At 31.6% G+C, this 12082-nt stretch overlaps 1 protein-coding gene across 1 annotated transcript; it reads left to right on the forward strand.

Moving 5' to 3' along the window:
- Positions 1–1184: 1184 nt before the first annotated feature.
- Positions 1185–11331, forward strand: LOC131859106 (histone H2B.1-like). Its single transcript, XM_059212640.1, has 4 exons — positions 1185–1648; positions 10901–11025; positions 11127–11212; positions 11320–11331. Exons 1-4 carry the CDS (start codon positions 1185–1187, stop codon positions 11329–11331), a joined length of 687 nt encoding a protein of 228 aa, XP_059068623.1.
- The last annotated feature ends 751 nt before the right edge of the window (positions 11332–12082 follow it).

Raw genomic sequence — 12082 nt, forward strand, 5'->3', positions numbered from 1 at the left:
CTATTTTCTCTCTTCCCTTTTGTCATGGGAATGGCATTTCAATCTTGTCATAATTTGTCATACATCTTGCATAGCAACTTGTCATAATTTGTGCATAATTTGTCATACACTTTGCATAGAAAGTGTCACACATTTGTCATAATTTTTCCATTCTTGATTTGAATTTCCTTTCAAATCTCTTCATGCTAATCTTGTCCTCTCTCCAATTTGTCTATAAATTGGATGATTTTCTTCAATGAAAAGGAGGAATCAATCACATTTTCGAGTAACCTTATGCTACGAATTTCATCTCTCAACAACTTGCTTTCCACTTGCATTTTGGACTTGTAGGTGAGATCCACATCAAATTTGAAGATGAAAGAAGAACAATGGAGCCACATGAAGGAGATATCTGCGTCGGTTTGCTTCGATTTCATTTGATTTGAATATCTTGTCTTTATGTCTTCATTGATTGGATTTAGGATTGCTTTCATAGCAGCTTTAGGTTTTGTGGTTGTCCTCATTGCTATTGTTTTGATGATTTTCAATTTCCTGATCTACCAGAACATCTCGTGTAAGTGGCTGGGGTGATAAAAGGTAGCTTACGTGATTAAAATCTTTTCCCTCTGGCCCCGTAGATAGGTTTGTTTAACATAGCTTGAAGCTACGGGCGTATTGGGTACCTTAAAATGTTTAATGGGGTTTGATCAAAAGATTGCATGGCAATGACATCTACGAAAATGAGGGCCACACGTGTGAAGTCAAACATCAAAAAAATATATTTTGAGTCATCTACTATGCCAGGTTGTTATCAAGCAAGGTTTGAGATTCAAATAAGTTTACAACTACCTAATTCAAAGTTCTTATACAAATTCCATTAATGTAGACAAGACATGAGCCGACCTACAATGCTTGAGAAATAAATTTACAAAGTTGATCTTTCTACAATCACTTTGCATTTGAATATTTCAATAAGATAGAGCTTTGTAGTGACAAGGAAAATTTTATGCAACTATTCTATTAGGAATTTCAATAAAGCAAGTGAACAATTAAGTGTGATCTTTCTTGTGAATTAGTGTGTTATGACTTTTAAATTTTTTTTTCTTTCGTGCTTACAATTGTTGAATCTAGAGAGAGATAGGTTAGAATTTCTAGTTTATATTTTTTGCAAAATGCCAAAAAAAATAGAATCATTCAAAGGGAAAATGGAGTTGAGGCTTGAGGAGCCTGCACTTAGTATGGCTATGGCCACACAAACACCCACTGTTAGCCAACCTGAAAGTAGTTCAAAGAAATCTAGGGCTCCTAGGGAAAAGAAAAACCCTTTCCTTGAAACAATTAACCTCATAGTAGAATCAATTGGTAGCCATGCTCAAGATGCTCCTACCAAACTGAAGTTCGTGCAAAAGAGAAATGAGTTGGCTACCTCTATCTCTGCAAAAGCTATGCCATCAGAACCTAAGACTCCACAAAAGAAAAAGGAGTTGATTCCTAAGGAGGATACAACTACACCTAATGCAGAGGTTGATATCTGTAAGAAGGAAGATAAAAGGACTCTCAACCAAAATGTATTAGATATTATTCTCCAATCAAGTTCAGACTGGAGGGAAAGTGAGACTTTTAGAGATGATTGTGAGCATTGTGGGGATGCCAACATCCCTATTTCAAGGTGGAAGTTGTTTTCTCATTTATATCATATAAAGGATGACCCAATTCCTATCTCCAACCCATGGAGTTTTGATTTCACCAAGTTGACTTTGAGATGTGTTCATGGTACAATTTTGGTCAACATAGGAAAAATGTCAATCATAGAGTGTTTTGGGTTAAGTTGGCCTGCTTTGACAGAGATCAACCTTGACAAGTTAAAAGTTGATCATGATAAGTGAAGGAAAATTCTGAGAAATGATGAAGTCCCTCTATTCAAGAAAAAGTTTTAGAACAACAAGAAGGTAGATATTTTTATTTAGAGATGGAGACCTTCATTCTAGGAAAATTTAAAAAATATTTTTTCCACATATTATGCCCTATGTCAAGTATTAGGGAAGTATGGAGAAAGTTCAATGCCCACTAATATGATGCTAATGGACATGTGGATTAAACACAAATATGTTAATTTGGAATATGATTTTGCTTGGCATATTCATGAAATGATTTACGAAGGGCTATAGAGTGTATTGTTTTAAAATGAAATCAAGTATAATTAGGACCTAAAACCACATTAATATAAACATTGGAATAGAAAATAACCTAAAGGAATAATCCTATTTGACTTACACTTGGAAAATAGAGTCAAAGGACTCTTTTAGGGTTTCTATTCCTTTGCTGCTATAAATGAAAATATGCAAAATATGAGAGAATGTGAAACTATGTAGAGAAGATGAATACAAATGACTAAAACAACAAAACAACAAACTAATTAACAACATAAATAAGACAACCAGTATATATCTAAGAATAGAATTATGATGTGCACCTATAATTAAAAACTCAACTTGAACTGATAGAACTAGGGCACTGTATAACCTAGTTTGAGAATTTGTGAAAAGCCACAAACTAGAAACCTAAATTCTTAGACTGCCTGGGCACCATTCTTAAAATTTGGAGCAAAATGAGGAGGACCAAAGTGTGGGGTACCCTGGTCCCTAAAAACTAGGTCCATTTTTTTATAATGGGTTTGCACATATCTACTGATCTGTTTTAGAAATTGTTTGCTCTGACGAAAACCTATAACTCTACCTAAAATCAAAAAAATGGTGGTGTTGTGGATATATAGTGTTTTGCCTTAGTAAAACCCCTTGTTTTGGTGATTTCCACCTCCACAAATATCCAATATTGAAATTGAAAATGTGTGTGTGCTCTTGAATCTTTTGTGTTTGTAAAATTTATATGAGTTAGATGCAAACTAGAGTTCTATGCTATGTTTTTGAGAAAACCCTAAATGCTTTTGATGAGAATACTTTAAATCACAATTTTAATACAAATCTAAAGAAATATTGTAAATATGAAAACTAATGTGATACAAATCTGATGCTCACTAAAGAGACATGAAATCATACCAAATCTTAAGGAAGAGGTACAAGCCAATCAATAGTTGGTGATTCCCTTATCTCTTCAATATTTCCTAAAGATTTCAAAATTGATGAAAATGTTCATGAAGACTCAATCGATGGATGAATTTTCTAGTCTGAGACTTCATACAAAGATGCACTTTCAATTCACAAGGATCTCCTTTCAAATTGCTAGATTAGGATCCTCAAATGAGAGAAGGAAATACCATATATTTGAAACCTTAAATTTAAATTTGATAAAAGGATGACTTAAAATTGATGAATTTTGACACTAAGTGAGATTTGAATAGGGTAAGATATCCAAATTAAGCTCCCAAAATTTGGGGAAAGAAATTTGGGACCAAGTAGTATACTACTTGGTCTGACCAACTTCTATTTTATTTTTTGGGGATGTGAGTTAGCGTGATTTTGATAACAAATCTAGCTTGGTGGGTCAAACCAAGATATGTAGATGTGTGAAATATATGTTGAAGATTTAAATTAGCATAAGATTAGGATTAAATAAAAAGGGGCATGCCTAGGATCAAGGGCTCAATGTTATGACATGTAAACTGATGGGAGAGGACTTATCTTTCGTTAAATTAATAATTAAATACCTAAAGAAGTCCTATAATGCTAAATTCAATAGGACACACTATGGTGGGTGCTAACCTAAGGGTGGAATTGGACAACCTAATTAAGGGTGTACAATTTTTGACACTACACAGACAATAAGATAACATAACCAATCAATCAATTTTAAATATTACTCTCTATTGTGTCATTTAATATTGTACCAACACAAATATGAATGGAGTGGGTTGCTAAAATTGAGATTATTTGATGATCAAGGGAGGGCATGGCCAATACAAAGGTGGTGTTACATTTAGGACAAACAATGTAACATGTCTGATTTGTAACATTTCACAATTGTTTTGTTAAGATGGTAGTTGTCTAGTGTCGAACTCTGCTACCAAGGTTGTCAATATTAGTTATGTCATTATTTAGGGCCAAAGCAAAGAGGATTAGTGAAGGATAACACAACTTTGTAAATTAGTTTTTATTCTTTGATTATACACTCACCAAAGTATATGGCTGTCCTCAACCACCACATTTATTGCCAATTAGTGTATCTCCTAGATTAGAATGAATTCATGTTGCGATTCATTTGGATGGAGAAGACATATATGTGGGGTCAGTGAAAACGAACATATTTACCCTGTTGTGCAAGATATTGTATTTTTTTTAATTGGTGCTAAGGCTCTTGAGCTTGTTCAAAATCATTTAATTAATAACTACTACTTGCAATCTACAAGGAAAAGAAAGTATGATCTAGAGGGTTTAATGCATTAGTTGAATAAGGATCATGTGTATAGAGGTTATTAATTTCATGAGCTATATAATATTGAGGATGTAATAAGAAATTTCTCTACTATAGAGGAAGCAATATAATGAAGAAAGAAGTGGGCAATTCTTTTAAAATTTGAAGTAGAAAAGAGAAAATTGGACCCAACTTTCTTGCAATTTTATTCAAAAAAGAAGAATGAGTTAAAAAGAATTGAGCTCATGATATTAAATTTTGAATAGATATATACTAGAAAGGTTTCCATTGAGAAGGAAAAACCCATTATTTAGGACAAGTCTGTTGAAATATTGCCTTCTATTGAAGAAGCTAGAGAAATTGAAGAAGCTACTAGAGGTGATATATTGGAGATTGGGAAAGGATCACAACATGAGCCTGTTATAGAAAAATAAATTGAAAAACATGTGCCTCCAAGTTTAGAAGACTTAATGGTTGCACATCCAAAGGTCATGTTAGGACAACAACCATTGATAAACCAACCTCCAAAAGAAAAATAAAAAGTTACTCCTATTATTTCTCATGAAATATTAGAGAAAATAGGTGAAACAAAAGGAGCTGCTAATATGTGTATGGGATGGCTGTTGATCAAGAGGTGGAATAGCCACTAAGGAATCCACCTATGGAAGTGCTAACAAATGAGCCAAATGATACCTAGGTATCTTTGGATTTAGTCATTCCTCATCACCAAGTTGATGATGAAAGGGTTATTTGTGCCTCACAATTTTTGTCTGATAATGAGTTCATCAAAACTCTAGAATTTAAAGGTCTATAGTTGAAAATGAAAGGGTTGACTAAAGGACTAGATAAAAAGAACTGAATGGCCCTTGATGAATTAAACTTAGATCATGTTACACCAGAAGAAGAAATCTTGTCAAAGAAAGTGGTATGCTATTAATTCCATCATGGAATATAGAGGATGTATTTTTTCTTGATCAAATTAGACAACGCCAAGACCCACTCTTTGTGGCAAAATTCAACAGTGAAAGGAGTATAAGTGGTACTGGTTCCCAGCCCACTCTCAAATAATTATCACATTGGGACACATTCGCGTGTACAAATAAGCCACAATTGTTAATTGCTGTAGAAGAGACCACTAGAGATGGTGGAATTATGAGGGCATTGAAGGATACCACTGTCTTGGAAGATGCTACAGTCAAAATACACTCTATAATGTTTGCAAGGGATGCAATTGAACAATAGAAAAAACATTGAAGAGAATGATTACAAAAATAATAAAATAAATGGGGCATACAATAGAATGTTTTACGATAATATCAAGTTGATGCATGCCCTTGGAGAGCAAAAAATTTCTCCTCTTCTTCATGATGTGAGTCAACCTTCATCTTCAAAAGGGATTGTTTCTCGTGATAAATTTAAAGAAATGAAAAAACAAATCGAATATTTACAAGAGATATTAAGAGGGAAAGAAAGCTAGTTACAAGAGGCTAAACTGATGGCCAAAGATAGGGCCCTTGATGTTATGAAGGGTACAAAATTGCCTTCTCTAAAATAGGTTTAGAATAAGTTGGAAAAAAGTTACATCAATACTTATGTAAGCATGTGTGTGTGATTTGGTTTTTTCATGTCCATGTGTTTGTCATGCCATTACATTCAAAATTTGTGATTACATTCAAAGAGCATTATTTCATTCATGGTTAGTTCCAAAACTAGGATTTGACCTAAGGAAAACCCCTATTCCCCAGCATCTTTCCCTTTCTTTCCTTGTGTAGGAAACAAGTGCAGAGTTGTACTCGACAAATCTGGAAAAGTCAATAGTGACAAACAAGTTAGATTTTGACAAAGAAAAATTCAGAGGACCTGGGTGGATTTATGCTACCTGGTCCTAAAAAATCAAGCCGAACTTCTAGGAATAGGTTCTAAACATCTTATTTTAGCCAAATCTCTATTGGTGATTCCATGGAACATCTATAGCTTACTGTTTTTTCTATTTTACTTTAATTATCCATGGTTTTGCTCTAATTTCACAATTTATAATCTATTTCAATCTAGAAAGAGGGAGCTAAACTACTTAACTAGTTAATCTAACCAAAATTTCAGCCCTTTCCTTATTCGGATTGAGTCTAGACCTATTAGGTTCACCCCTCTTTCAATGTATTCGCTAATTTGGTTAATTAGTGGTCTTCTCCTTCTTGGTTAAACCCTTATTCCAAATTACACCATTATATTGCCCTGGTTGCCTCTTTCTACCTTGGTCCCTATTGCACACCACTCCCATCATTAGCCCTATTACCTACCCTAGGCTCATTAAAACCAATCATGAAACCAAAGATTAGATATCACTTACAAAGTCAAGTTTTATCACCATTCTAAGCCTAACATCATCAAACATACTCAATTTCCCACAAGGCCTCATTAGAATAGAATTAAGTTTGAATCAATCAAAATTTAAACAATACATTTACAAACCAACCAACCAACCAACTAGCCAAAAACTAACCAAGTAGGTCAAATGGCCCAAATGAGCAAACTAGAAGAAGCAAGACAAAATCCTAATACTTGCATGCAAAATCATAGTTCTAAGCATCAGATGCAAATTTTTGGTCAGTAAATGTGCATCTCTAAGCTACCAAAGTGTATTTTTATTCTACATATGTGCAACAGCCCATCAAAAGTGAAGGATTACTCAAAAGTGTAGTTCTACGCTATCTGGGTCAAAGGACAAATACGAAGGGTTTAACTCAAAAACAACAAATACCTATTTGATTTATATGCTAAGCCAACATAAAAACATAATAAAGATACCATTTTACCCATCCCACAAAAACTTTGACAACATTTCCTTTTGTAGAACCATAGTTTTCAAAAATTAAATTGAATCATTCACAAACACATCCAATTGATAAAATTCAAAAGGAGGGCTACTTCAAATCATCCAACATACTATTTAAACAAAAATGAAACCATTTAAATTGAGAAATAATAGAGGGAGATAAGGGTTCCTACCTTAAGTTCAGAGAAAACATTAGTCTGAAAGAACACACACCACATTCAGAAGAGATCTCTAAACAACCTTAGTGATTCCCAAGATTATTTTTTTAAGCTATCACCCACCAAATTTCCCCAATCCAGTCCACCATAATCAATCATCCAAGTTCACCAAAGGATTAGGGTTTGATAGAAAAAACATAAAAGATAAAACTATGTGTCCAACAATGAATTCAAACTACTCACATAACTCAATTTTTTAGTGAACAACATAATAACAATAAAACACAATTAAAAATCTAATTATCAAAATCACCTCCCAAATGACTCCCTAGCCAATATCATATAAATATCATCAAAACAAATGCATATAAGCCATATTTCAGAATTAAATGTCATATCAACATATTAATAGTAAAATATCATTAATATAAGCTCATTTAATGATGACAATTAACATATAACTGACTATGCACATATAGTCTTCAAAGGACTTACACAAATATGCATTAGGGTAACTAGACATTACCTAAGTGGTAACTAGAGGTATAAATATTTGAAATTAGGGATATCATTCAAATTAGGAATAATGGCTAGGGCTAGGTCACATGAATGGCCAATGTGCTATATCCTATAGCTAGTCTTGGGGATATGGGCACACTCGGACTTGTGGAGCTAGGTGGAGTTGACGCCCTATACCTACATCAACCAAAACATACAAAACATACAAACACCTATGAATACATATATAATATAATATAACTAATACATAAGTAATAATTCCCTAATTGGGATCACACAACAATATCGTAACAAGCTATCTCATTAAATCAATGTAATATTATCAAATGGAACATACCTAAATATTGCATCTAACATCATTATCATCACCAATTGTCTCTTTGATCCTCTTAATATATTTGAGGAAACAAAATAGTAGAAATATAAATTACTTTATTGTCAACTAATTAGGCTAACATCACTTGTTTCATTCCAATCATTAGTCAAATCAACATCTCATGCATGGAAGTATTGAATTCTTACATGTCCATCAAAATCATAAAAAAACAAAATAGGTCATCACACATCATAAGACAACTACACTATCATGAATCACCATAATGGAATCCAACATATCATAGGTCCATAATTGTCACAAAGTACATATATCCAACAAGGCATAAGACAAGCACTCAAGGCCATACACTACAACAAAGTGATATTTAATCAAGATCAAAGCATCAAAAAGATGATTCTCATACAAACTACACAAGGCACAACCACCAACCCACATCAAGAAGCATGAAAACAAAAGAGAAAAATGAATGGGCATTAAAATCCTAGACTAATCTCTTATTTTTATGTAGATATATTTAAGATATATATAATCTAAATACATGTGAACTCATAAGATAATAAGATTACAATCCTAGAACAATCTCTCAATTTTCAAGTAGATATATATATCGTTCCTGGACTAAGGAGGTTGAACTCATAAGATAACAAGATTAAATAGATTAAAAAACATAACAATCCTAGACTAATCTGTCATTTTTCAAGTAGATATATTTAAGATATATATAATCTAAATACATGTGAACTCATAATATAACAAGATTTAATAATTCTAATGGTTTCAAACAACTATTCATGAAAAAGCACATACCCCTAAAGGCTTGAAAAAGGGTAACTCTAGCTCTTCTTTTGCTTATGTGGAAGACAAAGGGAAGAATGTTGTTGTGGATCAGCATGGCACAAGTATAGGACCCATTCTTGGCCCATCAAAATGAACGTGTAACCATGATAAAGGCAAGATGGATCATGCTCATATTGTCCATGATCTTTTGAACATCAATGAAGGTGTGATTCGCAAGAATGTAGAAACTTTACAAATGTTAAAGAAACTTCTGTAGGCTTTTGGACCTATGTTGACCCTTTGGTTTCCTTTTGATTTTTTGTTGGCCAGGTGTTGGTTTGAGTTTGCTTTCTCATGGTGTTGATAGTCATTTTCTAGTGTTTCGGGTCCCTTCAAACCCCATTTTACTCTAGTAAAACACAAGATTAAATAGACTAATGTTTTCTCTAATAAAGACAACTAAAATTAAAGAGATTACTTTAAACTATAGAATTAAGAAAAGAAAAGAAAAAAACAAAAAAATACAAATGGATAGCAATTTAAAAATAAATTTATATTTTTAATATTTCTTTGTATATAAAAAAATTGATTTCCACTAGATATCCTTTGTACTTATTTTTTGTAACTTTTGTATATCATTTTATTATTTGTACTCTATAAACGTGGAAACTAGTTTTGATTTATGTCCTCTACATTATTGCCTCATCACATTATAAACCTAGATGAGCTATGACAAATGTGTCATGATACACAATGATTTTTAGCTAAAATAACTTACTCAATATTCAAACTCTTTTCCCACCAACTCTTACAACAAATACCCTCATAACAAATAACATAATATACATATTAATCTAACTAAAATCAAAAGGGTTTAGAGACACTTGATGATTATTTTATGTAAAGTTTAAGAGATAAAAAAGAATATATTGATTCATATTTTTCATCATTTTAAAACCCTAACATTCATATATATGTTTAAATATTGATTGAAATAAAACTTTCCAAACTATCTTATCTTAATCTTCTTCAATTTTAATTTCCTAATGTAAAATTATTTTTTCCAATATCATTTTCACAATTAAAAATGATTAACACAACTTGTCTACATTTTATTAGTGGCAATAGCAAAAAAATCTAATTTCATGATCACAATAGAAAAATCTTTATTTGATAATCATTTACACATCAAATTATTATTTTTGATAAATAAGATTGCAATACACATCAAAATATTAAACATAAAATTATTGATCTTAATAATAAATCAACTCTTTATAAAAATATTTAAATGTAAAATAATTTATTTTATTTAAAATAATAAAATTTCTATTGAAATATATGATCTAATTTTAATGGATTTGGAACATATGATATGTCCCAATTTCTTTTTTATAAATTTATTTAGAATAAATATATTAATTAGTCCACAGATTTCTTAAGTGAACTTTGGAATCTACAAATAATCGGCAAACCTCTCTCACAAACTCAACTTTCACCAATCTAAACCTCTCATGACCTAAAACAAATGATCAGCAAACCTATCTCACACCATCAATTTTCACCAACTTAAACATTCCTCATCTCATGACCTAAAACAAATGGTTGACAAACCTATGTCAGAGTGTCAATTTTCACCAACTTAAACATTCCGCATCTCATGACCTAAAACAAATGATTGACAAACCTATCTCACACCATCAATTTTCACAGACGTAAATATTCCTCATCTCATGACCTAAAACAAATGATTAGCAAACCTATCTCACGCTGTCAATTTTCACTGACTTAAATATTCCTCATCTCATGACCTAAAACAAATGATTGACAAATCTATCTCACACGGTCAATTCTAAGTGGGACCCACACGATACAATACACTAAATCAAAGCTTAGTATATGTTGTTTAAGAGTGATCGTCTTTGATAGTTTGGTGAATGAAGCTTGCAAACTGGCCAAGTATGCGAAAAAGAACAGGATTACATCCAGAGAGATTCAGGCCGCTGCAAGGCTTCTCATTCCCGGAGAATTGTCTAAGCATGGCGTGTGGGAGGGTAACATAGCCGTCGCCAAATTCCTAGCCTAGTTTTTTCCTTTCTGTACTGGTTATCAACTTTATAGTCAGTTTGACTTTAATGGGTTTTCTTTCTAACAGTTATATTGCCTGTTTACTTCCTGGCACAGGCTTTAGATGCTGTGTGTCGATTTTTTACGGCAATTTTCATCCATTTTGGAATACAAGTACATATCCTTCCTTCTGATAAGTGTGTTCTAATTTCTTTTACTTCTTATGGGATTTTTTTAAATAGTTAATATTTATAAATAATTATAGTTTATCATATATACAGAATTTTCAATAAATGTATTGTGTTTAAGAAAAGATTGAAGAATTGATTGTGTTTTTAGAAAAGAATAAAAACTTAATATAGTTAAAGCGTATAACTTAATATAGTTAAAAAGCGTATTTCTTAATAATATATTTTTTATTAATCAGTTTTCTATATGAAATAATAACATTTAATTAATTGTGTTTAGTCTTATGATTACCTTTTTTATTTTGCATGTCATTTCATTCTTACACAATTAATGTTTATAAAGTGTTTTCTTTAGAATCGATCACTTAACTTATTTAGATCTTTAGAATAGTAATAAATTTTAAGATTGAGATTATTTCTATTTAATATTCTTTACAAATATCATTTGTTACTTCACATTAGAATTTTGATTTGAACTTTTTTATAATGGCTAGTTAGAAGGGGATTGTGTGGCCCAAATTTAAATTTTAAAAGTAAAAAATAACACGTCAATTTTATGTGCTAAAATTAAATTTTATTTTATTTTTGCATTACAAAATTGATATATAAATGAGAAAATTATGGATCAAGATCTATTTGAGAAAAAGGTTAGATTATAGATCAATTATTCAATATACAACTTGGCATAAAACAACTTTTAAAAGGATGGTGTATACACCTAAAAATTGTTTGAAGATAATTAATTAAATAAGCAATTATTTAATTAATCCTCCTCCCCAATTTAATTAAATTCACTAGGCAATTTAATTAAATTTCCCCTTTCATCTACTTATTAATAAATCTAAGGATTTATTAA

This window comes from Cryptomeria japonica, chromosome 10 (assembly GCF_030272615.1).
Source record: "Cryptomeria japonica chromosome 10, Sugi_1.0, whole genome shotgun sequence".
NCBI lineage: Eukaryota > Viridiplantae > Streptophyta > Pinopsida > Cupressales > Cupressaceae > Cryptomeria > Cryptomeria japonica.

Coding starts and splice junctions, on each gene's coding strand:
- LOC131859106 (XM_059212640.1), top strand. CDS start 1,185: ATGGAGTTGAGGCTTGAGGAGCCTGCACTTAGTATGGCTATGGCCACA. Junction 1,649..10,900: donor GCCAACATCCCTATTTCAAG/GTGGAAGTTGTT, acceptor CGTCTTTGATAG/TTTGGTGAATGAAGCTTGCA. Junction 11,026..11,126: donor TAAGCATGGCGTGTGGGAGG/GTAACATAGCCG, acceptor TCTTTCTAACAG/TTATATTGCCTGTTTACTTC.